General features: G+C 44.9%; 3 protein-coding genes across 4 annotated transcripts in view; 1 reads left to right on the top strand and 2 right to left on the bottom strand.

Moving 5' to 3' along the window:
• csf1rb (colony stimulating factor 1 receptor, b) overlaps positions 1–15,033 on the top strand; it is a 28,238-nt gene extending 13,205 nt beyond the window's left edge. The window contains exons 4-21 of one of the 2 annotated variants that reach the window (XM_072662435.1): positions 2,159–2,295; positions 2,565–2,727; positions 3,362–3,551; positions 3,836–3,957; positions 5,655–5,763; positions 9,112–9,314; positions 9,431–9,555; positions 9,636–9,765; positions 10,286–10,390; positions 10,714–10,824; positions 11,847–12,012; positions 12,293–12,336; positions 12,428–12,534; positions 12,721–12,843; positions 13,113–13,224; positions 13,323–13,422; positions 14,383–14,488; positions 14,593–15,033. In XM_072662435.1, coding sequence (XP_072518536.1) covers positions 2,159–2,295; positions 2,565–2,727; positions 3,362–3,551; positions 3,836–3,957; positions 5,655–5,763; positions 9,112–9,314; positions 9,431–9,555; positions 9,636–9,765; positions 10,286–10,390; positions 10,714–10,824; positions 11,847–12,012; positions 12,293–12,336; positions 12,428–12,534; positions 12,721–12,843; positions 13,113–13,224; positions 13,323–13,422; positions 14,383–14,488; positions 14,593–14,712 — 2,273 coding nt within the window. In that variant the 3' untranslated portion in view covers positions 14,713–15,033. Of the gene's footprint in view, positions 1–2,158; positions 2,296–2,564; positions 2,728–3,361; positions 3,552–3,835; positions 3,958–5,654; positions 5,764–9,111; positions 9,315–9,430; positions 9,556–9,635; positions 9,766–10,285; positions 10,391–10,713; positions 10,825–11,846; positions 12,013–12,292; positions 12,337–12,427; positions 12,535–12,720; positions 12,844–13,112; positions 13,225–13,322; positions 13,423–14,382; positions 14,489–14,589 lie in introns of both variants that reach the window. The other variant, XM_072662434.1, reaches the window with a different exon arrangement.
• Positions 14,840–19,854, bottom strand: LOC140539687 (pterin-4-alpha-carbinolamine dehydratase 2-like). Its single transcript, XM_072662436.1, has 4 exons — positions 19,670–19,854; positions 19,074–19,205; positions 16,042–16,122; positions 14,840–15,502 (listed from the first exon to the last, which is right to left on the bottom strand). Exons 1-4 carry the CDS (start codon positions 19,766–19,768, stop codon positions 15,407–15,409), a joined length of 408 nt encoding a protein of 135 aa, XP_072518537.1. The 5' UTR covers positions 19,769–19,854; the 3' UTR covers positions 14,840–15,406.
• Positions 19,855–21,387: 1,533 nt separating this feature from the next.
• Positions 21,388–26,386, bottom strand: txndc15 (thioredoxin domain containing 15). Its single transcript, XM_072661781.1, has 5 exons — positions 26,163–26,386; positions 24,413–24,837; positions 23,529–23,692; positions 22,172–22,302; positions 21,388–21,992 (listed from the first exon to the last, which is right to left on the bottom strand). The coding sequence occupies exons 1-5, from the start codon at positions 26,227–26,229 to the stop codon at positions 21,796–21,798; spliced, it is 984 nt and encodes a 327-aa protein (XP_072517882.1). The 5' UTR covers positions 26,230–26,386; the 3' UTR covers positions 21,388–21,795.
• Between the last annotated feature and the right edge of the window lie 978 nt (positions 26,387–27,364).

Genomic DNA, 27,364 nt, shown 5'->3' on the forward strand with positions numbered 1-27,364 from the left:
GTGTACATTAGAGTGAGTTAGTGTGTATATTAGTGTTAGAGTGTATATTAGAGTAAGTTACTGTGTATATTAGTGTTAGAGTGTATATTAGAGTGTTAGTGTATATTAGTGTTAGAGTGCATATTAGAGTGAGTTAGTGTGTGTTAGAGTGTATATTAGTGTTAGTGTATATTAGAATGAGTTAGTGTGTATATTAGTGTTAGAGTGTATATTAGAATGATTTAGTGTGTATATTAGTGTTAGAGTGTATATTAGAGTGTTAGTGTATATTAGTGTTATAGTGCATATTAGAGTGAGTTAGTGTATATTAGTGTTAGAGTGTATATTAGAATGAGTTAGTGTATAGTAGTGTTAGAGTGCATATTAGAGTGAGTTAGTGTATATTAGTGTTAGAGTGTATATTAGAATGAGTTAGTGTGTATAGTAGTGTTAGAGTGTATATTAGAGTGAGTTAGTGTGTATATTAGTGTTAGAGTGTATATTAGAATGAGTTAGTGTATATTAGAGTGAGTTAGTGTGTATATTAGTGTTAGAGTGCATATTAGAGTAAGTTAGAGTGTATATTAGTGTTGGAGTGTATATTAGAGTGAGTTAGTGTGTATATTAGTGTTAGAGTGCATATTAGAGTAAGTTAGAGTGTATATTAGTGTTAGAGTGTATATTAGGGTGTTAGTGTATATTAGTGTTAGAGTGTATATTAGAATGAGTTAGTGTGTATATTAGTGTTAGAGTGTATATTAGGGTGTTAGTGTTTATTAGTGTTAGAGTGTATATTAGAATGAGTTAGTGTATATTAGAGTGTTAGTGTATATTAGTGTTAGAGTGTATATAAGAGTGAGTTAGAGTGTATATTAGAGTAAGTTAGAGTGTATATTAGAGTAAGTTAGAGTGTATATTAGAGTGAGTTGGTGTGTATATTAGCGTTAGAGTGTATATTAGAGTGAGTTAGTGTGTGTATTAGTGTTAGAGTGTATATTAGGGTAAGTTAGAGTGTATATTAGAATGATTTAGTGTGTATATTACTGTTAGAGTGTATATTAGAGTAAGTTAGTGTGTATATTAGTGTTAGAGTGCATATTAGAGTAAGTTAGAGTGTATATTAGAGTTAGAGTGTATATTAGAGTGTTAGTGTATATTAGTGTTAGAGTGTATATTAGAGTGTTAGTGTGTATATTATTGTTAGAGTGTACATTAGAGTGAGTTAGTGTGTATATTAGTGTTAGAGTGTACATTAGAGTAAGTTAGTGTGTATATTAGTGTGAGTGTACATTAGAGTGAGTTAGTGTGTATATTAGTGTTAGAGTGTATATTAGAGTGAGTTAGTGTGTATATTAGTGTTAGAGTGTATATTAGAATGAGTTAGTGTATATTAGTGTTAGAGTGTACATTAGAGTAAGTTAGTGTGTATATTAGTGTGAGTGTACATTAGAGTGAGTTAGTGTGTATATTAGTGTTAGAGTGTATATTAGAGTGAGTTAGTGTGTATATTAGTGTTAGAGTGCATATTAGAGTGAGTTAGTGTGTATATTAGTGTTAGAGTGTACATTAGACTATACTTTTAATCTAAAAATGTTTTGTTCCGGAAGTATTTAGTATTCTTAAACCTTGTTAAATGATATTAAAGGAAAGTCATTCAGACATCATTCTTGTAGCCTATTTTGCAGATGTTTAGGTCTGTGGATCATTGTTGGCACTGTTGGTGTTTTAATTGTTAAGAGTTCCTGTTCTTAATAAACAGTCTTAATAACAGGTCTCCATACTGAACTGTTCATTAACATCATCCTGAGCAGATTTTGCTCATTCAAACTCAGCTCAGTTTTAACACTCCACTTACTAAAAACTGTCAGGTTTAAAGTCGGGCTCATAGTGACAGTTTATGGGGCAGGCCGGGTCAGTCTCGGACAGAACGTGCACAGGCTTGAGTAGGGGCAGGCTGGATTTTTTGGAAAGGCTGGAAAGTTCTAACTTTTAACACACACTCTAATATACACTCACATCCATGATTTTAGATGTGTTGTGTATTTTATGTGCTGAGTGTTTGATGTGCTGAATGATTGATGTGTTGAGTGTTTGATGCATTAAAGGTGTTATATGTGCTGTGTGTTTGATGTGTAAGTGTTTGATGTGTTGACTGATGATTGGTGAATGCTGATTGTAGGAGTGCAGAGGCCTCCCTCAGTATTTACTGAAATGGATGAATTTGTTCGAATTGTTGGAGAAACACTGAAGATCAGCTGCTTCACCTCAAACATTGACCATTCCTATCACATCACCTGGCATCACTCATCAAAGCAGGTAAATAACTTAATAGCTGAGAAACTAATGTAATTATTGTTTTTTTTTTTTTAGATTATAAATGTGCCAAAATGGGGGTGTGCTGGGTTCAATTAAAATTTTCATTATTTATTATAACTAATTAAAATTTATTCTGGTCAATGGTAGGTTACAGGTGAATAAGAGGGGGTTACATAAGGGGTTATTAGGAGATAACGGTATCTCAGCCAATCACACTGCAAGGTCAGAACTAACTGTGCTATAAAATTTGTTCTAATTGTGTGTGTTAGGTTCCATCTGCAGAGACCATTATGATGAACAGCAGTGATGTGGTTCGTATCAGGAGTGTACTGACCCTTCCTGCGGTCAGTGTGTCCGACAGTGGAAATCTGACCTGCACAGCCGTGAATGCAGTCGGAGAGAACAGTTCCACAGTCTTACTCACAGTCGTAGGTTTGTTTCACAGGCAGAGAAATCAGATAGGTTTTAGTTCTACTGGTTTTGGACACCTAAAAGAAATAGTAATGAGTTCAGTGAAAATGACGCCATTTAACTACATCTTTGACGCAAATTTTAGTGTAATCTCATTTTACACTCAATCAGATAAGGACCTGCCAAGTATTCAACTTATATCTGTAGTTTTAATGTGATGTCCCAACACACCTGATTTAATTTATTATTATACTCTATTTATTTGATTAGATTTACTCAGATTTGTTTCAGTTGATATTTAACATAAAAGTGCTCATATCAGAACATCTCTGATTTATGTATATACATCGATTGGCATCAGTGATAGCCTTAGGTGGCTTTTTGATGCATATGGTTGGTTTGGTAGGTACTGAGCACTGTGGGGAAACACACCTGCCCAAAGTGATTCAAAGGGTCTCACATTTTTATGCTTGTCCATTTTGCTTTAACACCTTCATCACCTTCAAGAACTGACTGTTCACCTACTTGAGAGGAGACACTGGAACCAGACCATTAGTGTTGTTCACTTTACCTGGCAGTGGTGCTTTTGTAATCTAGGCAGGCACATGTTTCTCCTCTGCTCTGATTGGATGCTCTTGTGTTCTCTCTTTTTCAGAGAAGCCGTATGTTCAGCTGACCCCAGAGCTGAAGCTCAGCGGACGGCAGTCCGGGGCTGATGTTGAGCTGAGAGAGGGAGAGCTGCTGGAGCTAAGAGTAAATATCAGTGCTTATCCCCCAATCCTGGAGGTGTGGTGGGACACCCCTAAGCCCCAGAACACATCCACCTACAAGGAAATCCAGAAGAGGTTAGATGTTATCTGATCTCCAGGTCTTAGAAATACCTATCGTGTGACTTTCTGAAACCAAGTTGAATTGTCCATTCCATCTTAAATGCAGTTTCTGTTCTGTGAATCAGCTAAACTAACACAACAGAATCAACTTAAACCCAGTGAAGGAATTAGAAAACACTGAGGAAATCCCTCAGAACTGTTTACAGTCTTCTTCGGGTCTTCTCTGTTCCTGAGTACCACACTGCAACACCACTTTTCCACTCTAATCTCACTGCTGACCTGCTGTTAATGTTCAACAGATACAGAGCCGTGGCCAACCTCTCACTCATCAGGATCAGAGCAGATGAAAGTGGACGGTACATCTTCAATGCCAGGAGTGCCAGTCTTAATGCCTCTACTCACTTTAAGGTCTATGTGAACCGTAAGTACACACAGAGGTGCACATGTGGACTGACCGGAGTGGAGGAACCGAGTTCAGTATTCAGTATTTCAACAAACCCTGAAAATAAGGTTATTGATCGGCTTGTCTGAAAAGGCTTTGCACTAGATGTTGGAACATTGCTGTAAGGAAGCTTTAATTGCATTCAGCCCCGAGAGTGAGAGCATCCGTGAGGTTCTGTTAGGTTCTGATGTTGGATGATTAGTTCTGCCACTCCAACTTATCCCAAAGGAACCGCCTTAAGCTCTATCCTGCCAGAGAACCCCACAGCTCCACTGTTTATCCTAGGTGGTTGCTAGGGTGTTGCAAGATGAAAAGCTAAAGATAAGATCTTAATTGGTTGTTGCTTTCTAGTAAGTTGTTAGGGTGTTGCTATGCAGTTGCTATGTTATCCCAGGTGCTTGGTAAGTGGTTGGTAGGGTGCTGCTAACTATTTACTATGCAGCCTCTTGTTGGTGCTAGGATGTAGTTGCTATGGTATCCCATTGCTTAGGTCTTGCTAAGTGGTTATAAGTTGTTCTTAACCAGTTGCTAGGGTGTTGTGTTCTGGTTGCTATAGTGTTCTAGGTGGTCCGGAGAATTCGACCCTTCCTCTCTAGAGAGGCCACCCAGGTGCTCGTTCAGTCTCTCGTCACTTCCAGACTTGACTACTGCAACTCTCTTCTGGCTGGTCTCCCTCTGCACACCATCAGGCCCCTGCAACTCATCCAGAATGCAGCGGCACGGGTCGTCTTCAATGTCCCTAAATTTAGCCATGTCACTCCACTGCTGCGTTCTCTTCACTGGCTTCCTGTAGCTGCTGCCCGCATCAGATTCAGAACCCTGACGCTGGCCTACAAAGCCAAGACTGGACCAGCCAGCCCCTCCGTACCTGATGGCAATGGTCAAAAGCCGGTCTGCACCAAGAGCCCTTCGAGCTTCAAGTACGGCTCGGCTCGACCCGCCATCCCTCAAAATCCGCGGAAGACAAGCGTCCAGGCTTTTTTCTGTCCTGCACCAAAGTGGTGGAACAAGCTTCCCCTGGGTGTCCGAACGGCCGAGTCGCTCGCTGTCTTCAAACGCAAACTGAAGACCCACCTCTTCAGAGAGTACTTGGACGAATAGAGTTCTATGGTCACCTTATTGTCTTGTGTTTAGTAGAGTCTAAATCATAGAGGTATCTTTTGAATTATTAGTCTATTCTAACTAGCAAAGCACTTTGTAAGTCTCTCTGGATAAGAGCATCTGCTAAATGCCGTAAATGTAAATGTAAATGGTTGCTAGGGTCCAATCGGCAAGCTGTGATCAAGCCCACCATTCCTGATCAGATCAGACAAGTGCCGGCCCGTCAGACTGAACAGCTGAGGAACTGTTGCTTTAGAAGCTGTTTCAGTATGAGGAGCAGAACTGTGTTTCCTTCAGATGCTCTTCTCTGAGGGTGGGTTAAAGCTCACTTTCAGAACAGAACAGAAATACAGACTCCCACACTGACCATTCAGACCACACCCCTCACCTCTTCTCAGCACAGTCAAAAGAGGCGCCATCATACCTTACTATTATTATAGAGTTACTGTTTTCACTATTTCTGCAAGAGGTTATTAGAAGTATCTGAGGACATTTACACTCATCTCACTTCACTTCACAGTAAAACTGTAGACAATTAACACTCAAAAATGAACTGGTCTCTGTTTCTCCCCCAGAGAAGCCCAGTGTTGTGGTGAGATGGAGGAACGGCACTCTAACCTGTATCGCCTCAGGCTTTCCTCGACCAACTGTCCACTGGCAACAGTGTGAGCAGCTCCAAGCCATGTACGTATTCTTTATAGCAGATGTTTCCCCTTATTGGCACAACAGAGCATTAGAAGCAGATCTGCTTCAGCTCAAAGTGAGAAAGTTTTACACACTCCTGCTGTAACTAAGACTCCCAAAGAAAACAGTGAGAAATGTGATGAAGGGTCAGTCAGGAGTGTACTGTAGATGTGATGGTGGGTCAGTCAGGAGTGTACTGTAGATGTGATGGTGGATCAGGAGTGTACTGTAGATGTGATGGTGGATCAGTCAGGAGTGTACTGTAGATGTGATGGTGGGTCAGTCAGGAGTGTACTGTAGATGTGATGGTGGGTCAGTCAGGAGTGTACTGTAGATGTGATGGTGGATCAGGAGTGTACTGTAGATGTGATGGTGGATCAGTCAGGAGTGTACTGTAGACGTGATGGTGGGTCAGTCAGGAGTGTACTGTAGATGTGATGGTGGATCAGGAGTGTACTGTAGATGTAATGATGGGTCTGGAGTGTACTGTAAAAGTGATGGTGGGTCAGGAGTGTACTGTAGATGTGATGGTGGGTCCGGAGTGTACTGTAGATGTGATGGTGGGTCAGGAGTGTACTGTAGATGTGACGGTGGTCAGGAGTGTACTGTAGAAGTGATGGTGGGTCAGTCAGGAGTGTACTGTAGAAGTGATGGTGGGTCAGTCAGGAGTGTACTGTAGATGTGATGGTGGATCAGGAGTGTACTGTAGATGTAATGGTGGATCAGGAGTGTACTGTAGATGTGATGGTGGATCAGGAGTGTACTGTAGATGTGACGGTGATCAGGAGTGTACTGTAGATGTAATGATGGGTCTGGAGTGTACTGTAGAAGTGATGGTGGGTCAGGAGTGTACTGTAGATGTGATGGTGGGTCCGGAGTGTACTGTAGATGTGATGGTGGGTCAGTCAGGAGTGTACTGTAGATGTGATGGTGGGTCAGGAGTGAACTGTAGATGTGATGGTGGATCAGGAGTGTACTGTAGATGTGATGGTGGATCAGGAGTGTACTGTAGATGTGATGGTGGTCAGGAGTGTACTGTAGATGTGACGGTGGATCAGGAGTGTACTGTAGAAGTGACGGTGGGTCAGTCAGGAGTGTACTGTAGATGTGACGGTGGGTCAGGAGTGAACTGTAGATGTGATGGTGGATCAGGAGTGTACTGTAGATGTGATGGTGGGTCCGGAGTGTACTGTAGATGTGATGGTGGTCAGGAGTGTACTGTAGAAGTGATGGTGGGTCAGTCAGGAGTGTACTGTAGATGTGATGGTGGATCAGGAGTGTACTGTAGATGTGATGGTGGTCAGGAGTGTACTGTAGATGTGACGGTGGTCAGGAGTGTACTGTAGAAGTGATGGTGGGTCAGTCAGGAGTGTACTGTAGATTTGATGGTGGGTCAGGAGTGAACTGTAGATGTGATGGTGGATCAGGAGTGTACTGTAGATGTGACGGTGGTCAGGAGTGTACTGTAGATGTGATGGTGGATCAGGAGTGTACTGTAGATGTGACGGTGGTCAGGAGTGTACTGTAGATGTGATGGTGGGTCAGTCAGGAGTGTACTGTAGATGTGATGGTGGATCAGGAGTGTACTGTAGATGTGATGATGGGTCAGGAGTGAACTGTAGATGTGATGGTGGGTCAGGAGTGTACTGTAGATGTGATGGTGGATCAGGAGTGTACTGTAGATGTGATGGTGGATCAGGAGTGTACAGTAGATGTAATGATGGGTCTGGAGTGTACTGTAGATGTGATGGTGGGTCAGGAGTGTGCTGTAGATGTGATGGTGGGTCAGGAGTGTACTGTAGATGTGATGGTGGGTCAGTCAGGAGTGTACTGTAGATGTGATGGTGGTCAGGAGTGTACTGTAGATGTGACGGTGGATCAGGAGTGTACTGTAGATGTGACGGTGGTCAGGAGTGTACTGTAGATGTGATGATGGGTCAGGAGTGTACTGTAGATGTGATGGTGGATCAGGAGTGTACTGTAGATGTGATGGTGGGTCAGGAGTGTACTGTAGATGTGATGGTGGGTCAGTCAGGAGTGTACTGTAGATGTGATGGTGGGTCAGTCAGGAGTGTACTGTAGATGTGATGGTGGATCAGGAGTGTACTGTAGATGTGATGGTGGGTCAGTCAGGAGTGTACTGTAGATGTGATGGTGGGTCAGGAGTGTACTGTAGATGTGATGGTGGGTCAGTCAGGAGTGGACTGTAGATGTGATGGTGGTCAGGAGCGTACTGTATATGTGATGGTGGGTCAGTCAGGAGTGTACTGTAGATGTGATGGTGGGTCAGTCAGGAGTGTACTGTAGATGTGATGGTGGGTCAGTCAGGAGTGGACTGTAGATGTGATGGTGGGTTAGGAGTGTGCTGTAGATGTGATGGTGGGTTAGGAGTGTACTGTAGATGTGATGGTGGTCAGGAGCGTACTGTATATGTGATGGTGGGTCAGTCAGGAGTGTACTGTAGATGTGATGGTGGGTCAGTCAGGAGTGTACTGTAGATGTGATGGTGGATCAGTCAGGAGTGGACTGTAGATGTGATGGTGGGTTAGGAGTGTGCTGTAGATGTGATGGTGGGTTAGGAGTGTACTGTAGATGTGATGGACAGTGTTTGAGACAAGCAGCCTCCTCACTGGTCATAAATTATTAAAAGAAAATAAGAAAATCAAATCACATCAGGTTTATTGTCACACCGCATCACACAGGTGAGTGAATCCAGAGACTTACAAAATAGAAATTCAAAGTATATACATCAACTTATACTATACTTATACCATACACACAATATACATAATACACACTACATTCACCATACACACTCTATACATATACCATACACACACACACTACACAAGACAACCAGATTTGTCCTTAGTGTTGGACACAGAGAGAATTTGGCCTTCGTCTTTAATCCATCTGTGCACGCGCACACACACACACACACACACACACACATACATACATACAGTGACTGTGAGCACACATGCCCGGAGCGGTGGGCAGCCAGGGAGCAGAGAGGGAGAAGGGCCCAACAGTGGCAGCTTGCCAAGCCCGGGTATCAAACCCATAACCCTGTCATCAACAGGCCTGTGCCACTGCCTCACACTACACACACTATGCAAATGCTATACACACTATACATACTCTCTGTTTATATATTTATATATTCTGAAGCTTACATTACTATTTACATACGTATTTAGATATTCTGATGTGTTTAGGTAGGAAAGCTAGTCTGCTTCAAACAGTATAGAATAAACACCTGATTCAGTGAACTAATTTTTACAGTAAAAGCATATGGTGGGTGTTTCTAATAAAGTGGCCAGTGACTTCTCAGATTCTCTAATTCAGGGATGAGGGGTGTAACCGTAACGACTCATCCAGAATGAAGCTGCAGGGCAGACAGCACACGCTGGAGCCAGCAGACGAATTCAGGCCACAGGTGGTGGAGAGTGTGCTGCTGAAGAGAGAGATAACACACAACGGCACAGTGGAGTGTGTGGCTGGTAACGTCGTGGGAGAAGGCCGAGATTCTTTCTCCACTGCAGGACTGTGTAAAACATTGTAGTGTTTATCCTAATCTCTACTACCAGACTTTCATCCCCTACATTCAGTATACTTAAATAAAGGATTTCTGCACGTTCACAAACACACCTCTGTCCTTATTTAGATGAACTTCATTCCACTTCTGAAGATCTGAGCTCAAAGGTGTTCCTGACTCTCCTCAGTGGAGCTGTGGCTGTGAGCACTCTGCTGCTGCTGCTGTTGGGAGTTTGTGTCTACAGGTGTAAACAGGTATCTCTCATTTTCAGCTAAGTAAATGTGAACACTGAGCTTCTAGTCCATGAGCTGAAGAAGTGTGTGTGTGTTTACAGAAGCCCAGATATGAAATCAGATGGAAGATCATCGAGGCTAATGATGGAAACAACTACACCTACATCGACCCCAACCAACTGACATACAACACCACAAAGTGGGAGTTTCCTCGAGACAGACTGACGTTCGGTACAGCAGACTTTATTAATAACCTTTAATAACATGTTACTGAAATTACACTGTTCTTCCTTTAGAGTGAAAATTCAGCAAATAACACAAGTATGATTTGTTTCAAATAACTACACAAATAATGAGATTAATGAGATAATTAATGAGTCAATCAATGAATCAATGAATCAATTAATTTATACATATATGCACTTATATATGTATAAATACAGTGTAGCAATTCTGGAGTTCCTCAAATTTAAACACCAAAAGAACTGTTTGCACAAATTATAGCTGCTGCCCCTCCTGGGTGTAGATGGTACTGCACATAAACAAAGACCATGTGCCTAAGCTCTGGCTGTTGGCCAAGCTCCACCCAGGCTTCACCCAATCACACCACCGCTACCCACATCCAACCTAATAAAGCCACTCTCCTTTTCATTATAGCTGTTCTATTGTAAGGAACAGGTGGAGATGTATGGGGTTTATATGGGACTCATATATGGGGGTTTAAAGTGTGTTTCTGCTGGTTTGATCCCAGGGCAGGTGCTGGGCGCAGGTGCGTTTGGGAAAGTGGTGGAGGCGACAGCCTATGGACTGGATAAGGATGACCATGTCACTCGGGTGGCTGTGAAAATGCTGAAATGTGAGTTGATTGCGATTGTGAAAATTTTAACTGGTATATTTTCTGAATTTTCTGTACCACCTTAAATTTACGCCTCAGGGGCCAACTTCTGCAACATTTAAGGTGGAAGGGAAAATGCAGAAAAAAGCCAACCGTAGCCTTCTATTTCCAGCATAAAGCCAGAAGGGTTCTACACAGTACTGTAGAAGGGTTCTTTATCTCCAAACAAAAGTGGAACCCTCTTTAAAACATTTGACAAAGAATGATCTTCAACCAGTTTTACAGGTTGTTCCACTATGGTTCTAGATATTCATCAGTGCTTATTCCGGCATTTTAACCCACAGCGAGCGCCCACTCTGAGGAAAAGGAGGCCCTCATGTCTGAGCTGAAGATTCTGAGTCATCTGGGACCACATGCTAACATAGTCAACCTGCTGGGGGCGTGCACTCAGGGGGGTAAGGAACTGAACACGTGTTAGTGCTCGTCATTGTTCTAGATTTAGTACAGTTGGGTTACACGAGGAGCCCTAAATCCTTTAAATACAATTTCTCTTTTAGCTGCTATGTTAGGTCGCATGTATTGCTGACACAGATGTGCAAATGCACACACACAGCTTGTTTAGTCCTGGTAGAGAAGAAGTACTGCCAATAGAATAGGACTCTCTGGAGCAGATCAACATCATAAACCTATTGGCCCAATAAAGCCTCTTGCCAAAACTAATGCCAGGCGTGGGCTAGAGGGGTGTATGTATATATATATATATATATATATATATATATATATATATATACACAAACATTGTATATATGGTATACAGTATGAAGTAATACAGTATATACACTGTGTAAAGTATATATAAAGTATATAGTAAATCTCAATGTACTTCAAGTTTAGGGCAGTGAGCGAGTTCTGGGAGGTTGTGTGTAGTAAAAATAAATGTTACAGAAACATGACAGACTTCTACAGCACGTATCCGTTTATAACCTAGAACCGAAACTGAACCTGGGCTGGAAAAGGAAGCAGTGAATATTATTATGGTTTTCTGGGTCCTTAAGTGTGGCGTGGACCGTATGGTGTAACTGAAAATACCTCTTTCTTCTCCACTTAAGGTTTTATTCTTTTAGTTTTCCACTAAAACTCTAGTGTAGAGATTTATTTAGTGTAAATAAATACAAACCAGATACAAATTAAATGCTATGGTTTCATCTTAGTGGAACCAACAGGAGCAAATATATGTTTATATTAAATATATGATTTTTTTAATTGGCAAAAAACAACATTTAGCCTGCTAATCTCAGCTGGCTGTTCATATGTATCCCTGCATTGAGCTAGCAATCAAACATTACAGCACCTTATCCTTACTGAATTATCGATCACCAACCAGCTGTTCACACACACCTGCAGATCATCACTAATCCAGCATGAACAGCTGTCAGCTGTACAAACCTCCAGGGTAAAGAGTGAGCTGTGCTTTCAGGTCCTGTTCTGCTGATTACCGAATACTGCAGTCATGGAGATCTGCTGAACTTCCTGCGCAGAAGAGCTGATGTGTTCCTAAACTCAGTCCTGCAGGAACACGACCTCACCAATGTCTACAGGAACCTGTCTGCCCATCAGAGTCTGAAACGGTTCCGCTCCAACAGGCAAGGCCTCTAAAACACCTGCTTATCTGCTTAGAAGTTCAGAGTCAGGATGAATAATCCAAGCTTGGTCATCAGTCTGTCACTGGTCACACTGGTCCAGTGCAGTCCAGTGAAATGTACACAGTCTCAGGGCACAAGAGAAAGTGCTCAGATTACTGCGCTGACCCAGTTAAAAGATTTCATAATTCTGGTCCTGCTTGGGTGGCTCTGCTTTTTGGATTTGCCACCACTGTGTGTGTGTGAGTGTGTGGCAGTCTGACCGTGTCCGACTCTGTCTCAGTTATCAGGACATGTCTGGACGCAGGGATCAGGACGGCTCACAGGGTAGGACACTCAAACTTCACTCTTTAAAATGAATAATCTGAAACAGAGCGCCCTGCAGAACCGCTTTACAGCTGTGAAACCTTTATTACAGGGTGCTGCAGAGTGGGACAAGAGAACCTGTGGATGCTGGATTTGGAGGACTTGCTCCGATTTTCCAGCCAAGTGGCTCAGGGACTCAACTTCCTCGCCTCCAAAAATGTAACGGCACTGTAAAACTCGGCCTCTCAGTCCTGACCCTCAGAACCCACCCAGGGTCTCGAACTCCACACATGCCCACACTCACGCATTCTCACCACAACAGGGCTGTGGACCCAGAGGAAGGCTTACAGCATGTTTATACATCAGTGCTCTTCTCTGAGTGTGTGTGTGTGTGTGTGTGTGTAGTGTATTCACAGAGATGTAGCTGCGAGGAATGTTCTGGTGACCGACTGCTTTGTGGTGAAGATCTGTGATTTCGGTTTAGCGAGAGACATCATGAACGATTCGAACTACGTGGTGAGAGGAAACGTGAGTTCAAACATAACCTCACTCTCCCTCCCTCCCTACCTCACTCCCTACCTCACTCTCCCTCCCTCCCTACTTCACTCTCCCTCCCTCCCTACCTCCCCCTCACTCCCTCCCTTTCTACTCACTCCCTCCCTACACCCCCCCCCCCCCCCACTTTCTATCTGGCCTGTTAGATTTAATCTAATTTAATCTGTCTGATCTGCTAAATCTGATCTAACCTGATTTTTGCTGATGTAATGGAAACTGTCTGATGTAATCTGATGGTGCAGGCCCGGTTGCCCGTTAAGTGGATGTCTCCAGAAAGCATATTTGAGTGTATCTACACGGTGCAGAGTGACGTGTGGTCATACGGGATCCTGCTGTGGGAGATCTTTTCTCTGGGTGAGTCAGTCCATCTTACCCTCCTCAGCAAGAATGTCTCTGTGTTTTAGACGTCTGTCACAGCTGGAAGACTCCTCTGCTGTTGTGTTGGTGTGCAGGTAGAAGCCCATATCCAGATGTAGTGGTCGATGCTCGGTTCTATAAGATGATCAAAGCTGGATATCACATGACTCAGCCAGACTTTGCCCCTCCAGAGATGTGAGTTTACATATCTCTAAAGTTAATGTTATATAACACACACACACACGAGGGGGTGGGGGGTAATTTACACTTTACCAGGGTGGTCCGTTATAGAATCTTTAAGCTCACCTTCACCTGAATCTGTATCAAATACAACTGAACTTTAAACTGAATGTTAATTCAGACTGTCTACTGAACCCCTGCACTCTAACCCCTAACCCTGCACCTTAACCTCTAACCCTGCACCCTAACACCTAACCCTGCACCCTAACCTCTAACTCTGCACCCTAACCTGTAACCCTGCACCCTAACCCGTAACCCTGCACTCTAACCCCTAACCCTGCACCCTAACCTGTAACCCTGCACCCTAACCCGTAACCCTGCACTCTAACCCCTAACCCTGCACCCTAACCTCTAACTCTGCACTCTAACCCTTAACCCTGCACCCTAACCTCTAACCCTGCACCCTAACCCCTAACCCCTAATCCTGCACCCTAACCTCTAACCCTGCACCCTAACCTCTAACTCTGCACCCTAACCTGTAACCCTGCACCCTAACCCGTAACCCTGCACTCTAACCCCTAACCCTGCACCCTAACCTCTAACTCTGCACTCTAACCCTTAACCCTGCACCCTAACCTCTAACCCTGCACCCTAACCCCTAACCCCTAATCCTGCACCCTAACCCTGCACTCTAACCCTTAACCCTGCACCCTAACCCCTAACCCTGCACCCTAACCCCTAACCCTGCACTCTAACCCTTAACCCTGCACTCTAACCCTTAACCCTGCACCCTAACCCTGCACTCTAACCCTAACCCTGCACCCTAACCCCTAACCCTAACTTTAACTGAAACCTTTTAGGGTTAAGGTTAGGACTCAGTGTAAACATCAGTACAGGAGAACTGAAGCTCAGTGACTGATTGAATATTTTGATCTTGATCATTATTTGAATCCTTAATTGATCATTAATTCACAGCTACACAGTTATGAAGATGTGCTGGAGTCTGGAACCAACATCACGGCCAACGTTTGGAAAAATCGTGCAGCTTATTGCAGGGCTGCTGCCAGAGATATTTGACCAGGTGAGAACCATTGCAGAACATCAGTGGAATGGTTCTAGATTCAACATGGTGATGGTGAATGATGGTGGTCTTTAATACAGGGCTGTTGTGTTTATTTACAGCAGTATAAGAACCTGCAGCAGGAGCTTCTCTCAGTGTCCTGTGTTTCACCCAAAGCCTGCGATGCTCAACACAACCAGGAGGAGGAGCTACTAATGCAGCCGAATAACTACCAGCTGTGCTGAACAGCTCACCTGTACTGACCCTAAACCAAACTTAGACCTGTATGTAAAACAGGGCTGTGTGTGTGTGTGTGTGTGTGTATCGGGCAGAAGTGTGAGGAGAGTGTAAATAAGCTAAGATTCCTGAGTGTCTGATTTTAGGATCCGTTTGCCTTTATTGTCAGGTTTATATTTTTACACATTTCATTTAGTGCTGATTATTGAAGAGGATATCTGAACACAATCATCATCTGTAAACCATAACTTTTTTCAAAAAAAAAGATTTTCAAAAAATGCTATTATTTTTTTCTATTAAAACAAATAAACGCTTTGTCAGAACAAAAACGTTGCAAAAACCTGCATCAGAAAAATACCACAGTTACACAAATTAATGAAAACACACGGGCTGTGTCCCAAATTGCACACTCCCACACTAACCAGTGTAACAGTTCACTAGTTAGTGCACAGAGCGACACTCATAAGCTTCTATTACGTTATCTACATTAGTCTCGTAGCTCGAACCCCCAGCATGTCTCAGCAGATAGACTAAATGTTTGGGGTGAGGGAAGATTTGATGGTTCTCGAGACAGTCACATCATTCCGATATTATTTCTGTAATAATTTCCACACCTCTCACAGCCCGAAGCCTCAGCAGCCCAGTGATCATTCACTCTCAATTCTCAGACCAGAAGCAGCATTAATGAGATTCAGGGAGGAACTACATCGTCAGAGCGACTTTGTCTATGAACTTGGCAAGGCGGACATCTTTTTTGGAAAGTCCTCCGCAGTCGTGGGTGGTCAGCGTGATCTGCACCTGAAACACAACCAGGAGATCATTCCTGAGAAACCACCCGTCACACCAAGAAGTGGAACTGCAGCTGAACCAAACTCTCAGTGCAAAAGCAGGAGCTGGCACACTGCTACTCAGCCTAACTGCCAAATCAATAAATCAATCATCCAGGCTTTACTGGGAGGTACACTGAGGGTCAGTGAGGCTGGGGGAGGAAATACAGAGCGCAGTGATCAAATTTAATAAGGAAAGTTAAATAGAAATCATATTAAAACTAAACAAGAAATAAGTACACTTTATGGACAAAAGTATTGGGACACCTGCTCATTTATTGTTTCTTCTGAAATCAAGGGTATTAAAAGAGCTGATCCTGCTGTCCAGAGAAGAAGACTTTCTACTAGATTTTGGAGGAACATTGCTGTGAGGATTTGATTACATTTAGCAACAACCCTCCAGGACTGATCTACTACCTGTTGGGTTTATTTACTCAGTACTAAATACACATATACACACACACACAGTAAACATAGTGAGCAGTGTTAGGAGTGGGCTGACATTATTACCTTGTTGTAAACGTTAAACCATTCCGGGTGATGGTTCATCTTTTCTGCTTGAAGAGCCACTCGAGACATGAAGCCGAAAGCCTGCAGAAACAAACAGCAGAGCTCAGTTCATCTCAAAACACCACCCAGCACCAACACCACCCACCCAGCCCCCAGCACCTCACCTAACACCCCCTCATCTAAGATAAGATTAGATAATCCTTTATCAGTCCCACAGTGGGGGGATTCACAGTGTCACAGAAGTGGGATAGGAAGACACTCAAATTAACATTATATAAACTATCTAAATAACAAAAGTCAAAACTCTGAGAAAACCAATATTATTTACAGATAATTGCACATGGACACTTAATTTCGTAAGTGTGTGTGTGTGGGGGGGGGGCTCCAGACTTAAGTGGAAGTATTTAATAGTTTTTGTACTTGTACTGAAGTACTGAAAGTAAAAGTACAGTACTGTGTTCTGTAGTTCTTACAGAAAGCAGTCAAAAGTTTGAGTATCAGTGTTTCTATTAGTTGAGATGCTCAGACTGAAGGCCTGTCTCAGTTCCTCTGGCTGTAGTAGAAGGACAGGACTGTAGTTCATGAACACGAGTCTTAAGTTCACTCTCTAAACAAACCCGCCCAAAAGAGAGAGAGAGCTGAGCAGACCTGACTCGACCCGCCACATACAAGAGTTTCATCTGTAAAACCAGTGAGAAGAGCAGCCCAAACCCCTGAGCTTCACTCTCTGTAAACTCAACTACAGCTGAAAGATCTCAGGACATTCCGACACATACAAGTATTTGCAGGAGGTGAAGATGGAGGTGGTTCTTCTGGTGGTTCTTCTTCTTCCATCTGGAGATAAACTAACAGAGCTCTGTCCTCACTTGCAGTGTCCTCACTGCAACAGCAATGCTAGTTCATCAAACTTGGCTGAGGGGCTCCTGTGCTGCTGGCCACCTTATCAGAGACCCAGTCCCGTGCCCTCACATACTGTGGTCGGTTGGTGAGGTAGTCCAGTATCTAGTTCGACAGGTGACTGTCCACTCCACAGTGTCCCAGCTTGTCCTTTAGAAGTCTTAGAAGATTCTCAGTGCTCCCGGCTTCTCCAGGTAAGGAAGAGCTCTGTGTAGAAGATAGATGACAGCATCATCCACCCCGATGCCAGACTGGTAGGCAAACTGGAGAAGGTCCATGGCTGGGCTCACCAGAGGGTGGAGGTGGTTAAGGACCAGCCTCTCCAGCCTGTAGCTGTTTAGGTCCTTTGGGTGCTGTGTTTGGGCACAGGTACCACACAAGATGTTTTCCACAGCTGTGGTACTCTTCCCAGTTTCAGGCTCATGTTGAACATATGCTCAACTACCCTGCACAGCTGATCTGCGCAGGACTTGAGGAGCCTGGCACTGATTCCATCAGGACCTGTAGCTTTCTTAGGCTTGATCTTCCTCAGCTCATTTCTCACCTGGGTTGTTGTGAAGGACAGGTTGGAGCAGGGGGCTGGGTGCTGGAATGGGTGAATGGGTGGTTGATGCTGCCAGTGGGGGTTGGCTGTGAGAGAGGGGGGCTAGGTGATTGATAAAATCTGTTGAAAAATAGATTGAGATCATTCACCCACTTCTGGTCCCCACCACCTGGGAGTTGGACTTTGTGTGGCCAGAGATGGTTTGAAGGCCTTTCCACACTCCCATGATGTTGTTCTGCTGCAACTGTTCCTCCAGCTTCCTCTTGTAGCTGGCTTTCCCCTCCCTGATCTTCCTTCTCAGTTCCTTCTGCACAGCTTTCAGCTCATCCTTGTCACCAGATCTGAAGGCCCTCTTTTTCTCATTTAGGAGAGCCTTTATATCTGGATTAATCCATGGCTTGTTGTTGGAAAAACACTGAACAGTCTTGGTGGGGACGGTGTTCTCCACACAGAAGTTGACGTAGTCTGTAATGCAGTGTTCCCACACAGTTGTTTCGAAGCAGTCCTTCAGAGCCTCCTCAGACCCCTGCTGGTTGGACTGGTGGGTGGCAGTTAGACGGACGCAGGTAGAGGAGACCCAGCAGGTTGGGCTGGATAAGTGGACGGTCATTTACTCAGAGAAGGTAAAGAGACAGAGGATTTTATAGAGAGCAGAGAATGTTGGGCAGTATCAGAGTGTGTCTGACGACTCCGGCAGGTCTGACTATAACAGCCTAATTAAAAGGAGAGAGCCAGAAGGTAACACAGACACGGGAGCTCCCTGAAACATTAGCGTCCATCTGCTCCACCGTCAACAAACCTGAGTGATGGCGTGTAAGCAGAGAGACGACAGCTCCAGCATCTCAGTGTACTACAATTCCTCGAACCCCTGGACCTTCAACCTTTATCTAAGAAACATTAATTACCAAAAGCTGAACTAAACAGATGAGTTTCAGCCTAGATTTAAAGACTGAGACTGTGTCTGAGTCCTGAACATTATCTGGAAGATTACTCCAGAGTTGGGGGGCTTAATAAGAAAAGGCTCCTCCCCCTGCTGAGGGTTTATGAATTTTGGTAAAGAGTAAGAAGCAGCTCCCTGAGATCTAAGTAGTCTTGATGGTTCATAATCAGTAATAAGATCCTGCAGGTACTCAGGAGCGAGGCCATGTAGGGCTTTATATGCTAATAGAAGAATTTTATAATCAGTGCTGAACTGAACTGGGATCAGTGCAGTGCTGATAGAACTGGACTGATATGGTCAGATGTTCTAGCTTTAGTAAGAACCCTGGCTGCAGTGTTCTGAAGCAGCTGAAGTTTATTGAGGTTCCTGCTGGAACAACCTGACAGTAGTGCATTACAGTAATCTAGTCTTGAGTTAATAAAAGCATGTACTAGCTTTTCTGTGTCCTGTAGAGAGGAGGAGTCTCTTAGTTTGGAGATGTTCCTCAGCTGCATGAAGGCTGTTTATTAGCTATATGTTGTTCTAATGATCACTTAATAATTCATATAACACAGGCCATATAATCAGAAATCATACTGTGGTGTGATGTTTTAGGGGCATATTGCTAAACTTCAGTGTGTGTGTGTGTGTGTGTGTGTGTGTGTGTTAAACCTGGTTAAACGTTTTGAAGTGCAGTTCTTTATACAGGGCGTCTCTTTCCTCGAGCTCCACCCAACCTGTTGCCTTCAGCTCCATCAGCAGCTGCTCTCTCTCTGCTGGAGACAACCAGGGCGAGTCTGTGGCCTACACACACACACACACACACACACACACACACACACACACACACACACACACACACACATTACTGCTATCGTGCCAGTGCTCGTAATTAAGACTACGTAGGTAGAGCAGTATCTATTTAGGGGCTCTGTACAGAACAGTATTTTGGCGCCCCCTGCTGTTTAAGGCAGAGCTGCTGCAGTATTTAAGGTGGAACGGGGGAGTTAGAGGAAGAGGCTAACAGTTTAGCTGCCCTTCCTGCAGCTCTTCAGCCTCGCGCTGAGCACTGTAACACACCCTGCAGCTCTTCTTCTTCTTCATCATCATCATCATCATCATCTTTAAACCTTGAGTAATCAACAATCATCACTGCTGGTTCGCTAAACCCGCCGGAACCTGCTGAGCTCGGTAAACATTTCCTCTGTGTGTGTGTGTGTGTGTGTGTGTGTGTGTGCGCGCGCGCAGAGCCAGACAGGAGGTCTTACCATCTGAGCTGCAGCTGGGAGTGAGGGGTCTCTGAGTGTGTGAAGAAGAAGAACTCTCCTCCACCCAGAACAAGCGGAGATCATTAACCAGCCCTTCATCACTGCTCCACCTCCAGGACCTCGAGCTGCCCCTCCACTGCCTGACCAAAAACACCTGCAGGAGTGTGTGTGAGGGAGGAGGAGTGTGTGTGTGAGGGAGGAGTGTGTGTGTGAGGGAGGAGGAGTGTGTGTGTGAGGGAGGGTGTGTGTGAGGGAGGAGTGTGTGAGTGAGGGAGGAGGAGTGTGTGTGAGGGAGGAGTGTGTGTGTGAGGGAGGAGGAGTGTGTGTGAGGGAGGAGGAGTGTGTGTGAGGGAGGGAGGGTGTGTGTGTGAGGGAGGAGTGTGTGAGTGAGGGAGGAGGAGTGTGTGTGAGGGAGTGTGTGTGTGAGGGAGGAGGAGTGTGTGTGAGGGAGGGTGTGTGTGAGGGAGGAGGAGGAGTGTGTGAGTGAGGGAGGAGGAGTGTGTGTGAGGGAGGAGTGTGTGAGTGAGGGAGGAGGAGGAGTGTGTGAGTGAGGGAGGAGGAGTGTGTGTGAGGGAGGGTGTGTGTGAGGGAGGAGTGTGTGTGTGAGGGAGGAGGAGTGTGTGTGAGGGAGGGTGTGTGTGAGGGAGGAGTGTGTGTGTGAGGGAGGAGGAGTGTGTGTGAGGGAGGAGTGTGTGAGTGAGGGAGGAGGAGTGTGTGTGTGAGGGAGGAGGAGTGTGTGTGTGTGAGGGAGGAGTGTGTGTGTGAGGGAGGAGGAGTGTGTGTGAGGGAGGGTGTGTGTGAGGGAGGAGGAGCGTGTGTGAGGGAGGAGGAGTGTGTGTGAGGGAGGAGGGGTGTGTGTGAGGGAGGAGGAGTGTGTGTGTGTGAGGGAGGAGTGTGTGTGTGAGGGAGGAGGAATGTGTGTGTGAGGGAGGAGGAGTGTGTGTGAGGGAGGAGGAGTGTGTGTGAGGGAGGAGGGGTGTGTGTGAGGGAGGAGGAGTGTGTGTGTGTGAGGGAGGAGTGTGTGTGTGAGGGAGGAGGAGTGTGTGTGAGGGAGGAGGGGTGTGTGTGAGGGAGGAGGAGTGTGTGTGTGTGAGGGAGGAGTGTGTGTGTGAGGGAGGAGGAGTGTGTGTGAGGGAGGGTGTGTGTGAGGGAGGAGGAGCGTGTGTGAGGGAGGAGGAGTGTGTGTGAGGGAGGAGGGGTGTGTGTGAGGGAGGAGGAGTGTGTGTGTGTGAGGGAGGAGTGTGTGTGTGAGGGAGGAGGAATGTGTGTGTGAGGGAGGAGGAGTGTGTGTGAGGGAGGAGGAGTGTGTGTGAGGGAGGGGGGTGTTTTATATGGGGGTAAAGGGAGGTAGTTCTCTGGTCTTCAGTCTCAGCTGCTGAAGGTTTGATCAGTTAAACCCAGTCTTCACTCCGCTGCTCAGATTCTCCTCACTGTGATTTGATCTGCTTATAGAAACTAATTCACTCAGTTTATTAATAATATTTACTAATAAATCTATCAATAAACAGAAGTGTGGTTCTTTATTCAAAACACTGAAAGTAAAATGCAGCTCATGGCCTCGGTTTCTCTGGACAGACGGCGTTTATTTGAAATGACAAAATATAAATGAAACTGACTTTGATCGTCCACCCAGGCAGGAAAAAACAAACAAACAAACAAATTTACATAAATGTTCTTATGTTTGAAATGTTCCATTACAGCAGGAAGTCAGGACAGTGTTTAATTGTTTGTTTTCTTGTTTATTTCTCAACACTAGTAATAATAAACATGAACAGCAACAACAGACAATAATCAATAATCAATCGAGTCTATTAAATACATTTTACCAAAGCAAAAACAGACGTTCATGAATTTAGACAAACTGAAGGTTGAAACATGATGATCTCACAGCTTCAGATTTCAACATAAAATATGTTAACACACACACACACACACACACACACACACACACAGATAAGAGTGGTTGCACTTCTGTGGATTTCCTCCTTCTGTACAGTGTTCAAGTCTCTCATTCTCTGACAGTATGAAGACAGAGCCTGCATATCTCTCTCACACACACACACACACACACACACACACACACACACACACACACACACTGCTGTATGGAGTGTGTGTGTGGTGCGTTAGTCCTGGTGTTCATGCTCTTGTCCGGGGATCAGTAGGCGGATGCTGTCGGTGCGCAGGATGGCGTAAAGCGAGAACCCCAAAATAAACAGAACCGAAAACACAAACAGCCAATCTACACTCCTCACTGGAACACTGGGTAACGGCCCGGCCCGGTCCTCCTCTCCCACAGCCTGGCCCAGAACCGCCTCAAAACCTGTCACACAAACAAATACAAATACACACACACACACACACACACACACACACACACACACACACAGCATCAGTCATTCAACAACCATCATCTAATACATAAAAGTCTTCTTCCATTCAACCCCACAACACTCATAGCTACACACACACACACACACACACACACACCTGAGAGCTCACCTGTCTGATTGGTGATGAAGGAGGTCAAGGTTTCCAGGGTCCGGTCAGTGTGGTTAAAGCGGGCCATCGGTTTGGCTCCTTGAAAAAGCAGAATGTTGGGAACGGCAACCGTCCCGAACCGAGTGGATAAACTACACAGGACAAAACAAAACAGCATAAACAACAACAACAACCAAAAACATAAACAACAACAAACAACATTTAAGAACAGAAACATGAGGAGGTCATCCTTCATTAGTCCCACAGTGGCTTTACAGCAGCAAAGGGAGAGCAAGACTCTCAGTTACAGAACGTAGATCAATTATTTATGGTGTGACTATAAATCTATAAACACAGTAGAAGTCTACCACACACTGCCACGGTCACTCCTGCAACTCCACAACGGCTGAGTTTAATTCAATTCCAACAAATACAGTTTAGTGGGGCTGTGTCCCAAACCCCACAGTGTTTCACTACCAGCCAGTGAGTGAAGGTGTGCGAGTTGGGCCGCAGCCACAGTGAGGTGAACATTCTGATCATCTTTTCCTCCTAATTCTGGTTTGATTGCAAATACGGGAGTTTGACACAAAACAAACCAGGACTAAAATCTAACAGTGTATCGTGTGGTTGTTTGGTCCAGACCAACGGAACTGAACTACAAGTATAAACATACCCTAACTGTCCATCTATCAGTGATGCTTACTGGTCACTCACTACTCTTATCACTGTTCCACTGTCCATTTTCTCACATTTTAAGAACTACAGTAAACTGGTGACAGTGTAAGTCTAGTGTTTGTTAGCAGGGTTAGCCTAGCATCTCTTGTAGTAAACTAAAGAAGCTCACATCAGATACAGAACAGGTCTCAGTTGATCGACTGAATCTGGGATCAGAAATCAATCATGATACTGTGATTTTAACCTGCACAGTTAGAATCATTTTACCTGATTACTAATATATTATTCATTAATACAGACACAAAACTCAGACCCAGAAAGTAAAAATCCACCCCTGGAGTTCTGATTGCCCAAGCAGTCAGAATAGGGTTAGACAGAATAGTAAAAGAATAGAACTAAAATTTCTAATCTCTAGGAATTTAATTATTATAATATATAATAATACTAACATTAAATATAATTCTCTGTTTTCAGAAGAAGAAAATCCTTGAAAAGGTGTTTTTTTGGATATCTCACTACTGTTTAAATGACAGTAATGACAGACTGTGTATTTTAATCATTATTAATCTCTGGATTTCTGAAAAAAAAGCTCAAAACAAATCAATCTGATTAACCTGATCAATCTGAACTGAGGTCAAATCTGAGCGCTGATTGTCTGGACGGCTGTGAAGTCGATTTCCCAGATTTCCCATCCTGTAATTACCTGCTGTGCTGTGAAGCATCCAGAGCAAGGAAGTGCATGCTGGGAAATACCCGGGGCAGGGCGTTAAAGTGTGGGGCAAGGTTAGCGGAGAACTGACACCACGTAGTGTAGAATAGAACCAGCGTGCACTCGGTACTGTTAGCATTCAGGAACTCCATCAGATCCTACAGGAAACACAAAACAAATCAGTCAAACACACCATCGTCCTAAAGAGTTCTAGATCATATGGTTCTAGGAACACTTTCACACAACCTTAGATGCTGTTTCTGTATCTCTCAGCTTGTCAACAAATGCATGTGTACAGCTGTTCAGTATTTACTGCAGTAAATAGAACCCCCCAACTGTAGGGGGAGCCCAGGAGCAAAAACACCTGCTGCTTAAATAAAAGGTAACTAAATAAGGCGCCACAATGAAAGTAATCCCCAACAGCAGCACAGATCTGCCAAAATCATAATAAACTGAATTAATAAAGTTTGCTGATACATGTTTACACTAAAATCTGAGCGCAGCATCACTCCACCTGTCCATCAAAACTACAACACGGACCTGCTGCGGTGAGTTCTGAGCGTTCACACTGAAGTTATAAAGAGTTTCATTCCAGACTGATTTTTAAATGAGGCACAAGACAGATCAGCCTATCAGAACAGAGCTCATTTACATAAAGTGATCTTCAAGGCACTGTTTAATGTTGAATATGAACTCTGTAAAGTTGATCTGTTTTGATTTGTTTTGAAAAACAATAAAACAATACTCTACTAATAACCAGAGTAACTCAGTACTTTTAAACCCAGATCGGTGGTTCTGAGTAAACAACTGGACTTAAAGAAAGAACGTGATTGGTCCACAGCAAGCAGGGCAGGTATGGAAGCTGGTCAGTATCGCACCTGAGAGGCGTTCAGGACATGCACGGTGAAGCTCTCCAGTCCAGTGATGCTCCGCTTATCACAGCTAACCTTGTAGGTCTTGGCCATTTCTGTGGAGTTCTGCTCATCCACCAAAGCGCTGACCCCTGCCCCAGCGGTGGTCTCCACTGGCTGCTCATCAGCAGACCCCTCTGCCTTACAGCCCCCCCCCTCACACGCCTCAGAGACACCAAAAAGAGAGTCTTTCAGGCTTTTAGGGATCAGAGCTTCGATCCCAGCAGCATCTGCAGAAAGCTCAGCCCCTAGAACAGCGTCCGCCATCTCTGCGGTCTTAAACTGCCTCCTGGTCTGAAGCTCTGGGGTCTCTGATACGAACTGAGGGGCCTGACCATCACTGCCCACCTCCAGTGTTTGAGGAGAGCAGAATTCAGGGGGTTCACCTCCATCTGCAGGCAGAATAGAGAGAGAGGGAGAGAGAGAGAGAGAGAGGGAGAGAGACAGAGAGGGGTAGAGAGAGGGAGAGAGAGAGAGAGGGGTAGAGAGAGGGAGAGAGAGAGAGAGAGAGACAGAGAGGGGTAGAGAGAGAGAGAGAGGGGGGGGTAGAGAGAGGGAGAGAGAGAGAGAGGGATAGAGAGAGGGAGAGAGAGAGAGAGAGGGGGGGGTAGAGAGAGGGAGAGAGAGAGAGAGGGATAGAGAGAGGGAGAGAGAGAGAGAGAGGGAGAGAGACAGAGAGGGGTAGGGAGAGAGAGAGAGAGAGAGGGAGAGAGACAGAGAGGGGTAGGGAGAGAGAGAGGGGTAGAGAGAGGGGTAGAGAGGGGTAGAGAGAGGGGTAGAGAGAGGGGTAGAGAGGGGTAGAGAGAGAGAGAGAGGGAGAGAGACAGAGAGGGGTAGGGAGAGAGAGAGGGGTAGAGAGAGGGGTAGAGAGAGAGAGAGAGGGGTAGAGAGAGGGGTAGAGAGAGGTAGAGAGAGGGGTAGAGAGGGGTAGAGAGGGAGAGAGAGGGAGAGAGACAGAGAGGGGTAGGGAGAGAGAGAGAGAGAGAGGGAGAGAGACAGAGAGGGGTAGGGAGAGAGAGAGGGGTAGAGAGAGGGGAGGGGGTAGAGAGAGAGAGAGGGGTAGAGAGAGGGGTAGAGAGGGGTAGAGAGAGGGGTAGAGAGGGGTAGAGAGAGAGAGAGAGGGAGAGAGACAGAGAGGGGTAGGGAGAGAGAGAGGGGTAGAGAGAGGGGTAGAGAGAGAGAGAGAGGGGTAGAGAGAGGGGTAGAGAGGGGTAGAGAGAGGGGTAGAGAGGGGTAGAGAGGGGTAGAGAGAGAGGGAGAGAGAGAGAGAGGGGTAGAGAGGGGTAGAGAGAGAGGGAGAGAGAGAGAGAGGGGTAGAGAGGGGTAGAGAGGGGTAGAGAGAGGGGTAGAGAGGGGTAGAGAGAGAGAGAGAGGGGTAGAGAGGGGTAGAGAGAGGGGTAGAGAGGGGTAGAGAGAGAGAGAGAGGGGTAGAGAGAGGGGTAGAGAGAGGGGTAGAGAGAGGGGTAGAGAGGGGTAGAGAGAGAGAGAGAGAGAGGGGTAGAGAGAGGGGTAGAGAGAGGGGTAGAGAGGGGGGGGGGGGTCGTTACATTCTAACGGCTTTAGCGGCTGAAGGTTCTCGGGGGAACCTCAAACAGGTCTGCAGTTTAACCGCTGCGCTATTTCAGGAGGAAGGCGGTCCAGGCAGCTTCCTCTCCGTGGGTTTCAGGGACGTTCTTCTAAAACTGATGGATATTATTCCTGCACCTGCAGCTCTTACCTGGAACCGAGTCTAGAGCCCAGCTTCCGCAGCAGATCAGCACTGTAAACACAAGAGTCAGAGACATGCTCGCATCCTCCGCACACTCACAGCCCAGCCCGCATCTCCGCGCTGTAGATTATTATTATTATTATTATTAAAGTTTATAAATGAACCGAATCGTGTTTCTGAATCTGAAACAGCTGATAATGAAGCACGAGCAGTACTACATCCGGGTTATTCACTCCCTCGCATCCCTACATCTCGCGAGAGTTGATGATGAAGATAAATTAAATAAAAGTAAACAAAAACATTCCAGAAATGTTTCTTATATAATGTAGATATATATATATATATATATATATAATAAACACCACGAGGTCCTTAGTAAAAAATCAATAAAATAACACTAGTCGAGCAAGTAGAAATTAAATAATAACAATACAAAATCAAACCTTTTTGACACGCAAGAAAATAAACTAGCACATAAAACATAAAGGCTTACTGGGCCAATAAAACCCTCCCGGGCTAAAAGTAAATACCAGTAAAAACAAAAACAAAAATACCAGCTTAAACGAACAAACAACAACAACAACAACAATAATAATAATAATAACAATAATAATAATAATAATAATAACAATAATAATAATAATAATAATAATAATAATAATAATAATACAGTGTAGAGTGGTATTGTAATTAGATAAGAGAACCTTCCGCCCCAGAACGTCACCGGTGCCGCTCCGATCACCCACCCGGACTGTGTTTCCAGCGCACCGTCTGTGTGTTCTGCTACTGAAGGGTTCGGGTGTGTTTACAGGTGTCAGAAGGGGGCGCTGCAGACCCGCGAGTTCCGACCCGGCTCGAGCTGTTCCGCTCTGCCTGGAGGGACTTGATCTAATAATATAATAATAATCATAATAGTGTAGAATGGTGTAGCCTGGTGTAGACTGATGTAGCCTGGTGTAGAATGGTGTAGCCTGGTGTAGAATGGTGTAGCCTGGTGTAGACTGATGTAGAATGGTGTAGACTGATGTAGAATTGTGTAGCCTGGTGTAGACTGGTGTAGAATGGTGTAGCTTGATGTAGACTGGTGTAGAATGGTGTAGCCTGGTGTAGACTGGTGTAGCCTGATGTACAATGGTGTAGCCTGATGTAGAATGGTGTAGCCTGGTGTAGACTGATGTAGAATGGTGTAGCCTGATGTAGACTGGTGTAGA

Source organism: Salminus brasiliensis, chromosome 18 (assembly GCF_030463535.1).
Source record: "Salminus brasiliensis chromosome 18, fSalBra1.hap2, whole genome shotgun sequence".
NCBI classification, from domain to species: Eukaryota; Metazoa; Chordata; class Actinopteri; order Characiformes; family Bryconidae; genus Salminus; species Salminus brasiliensis.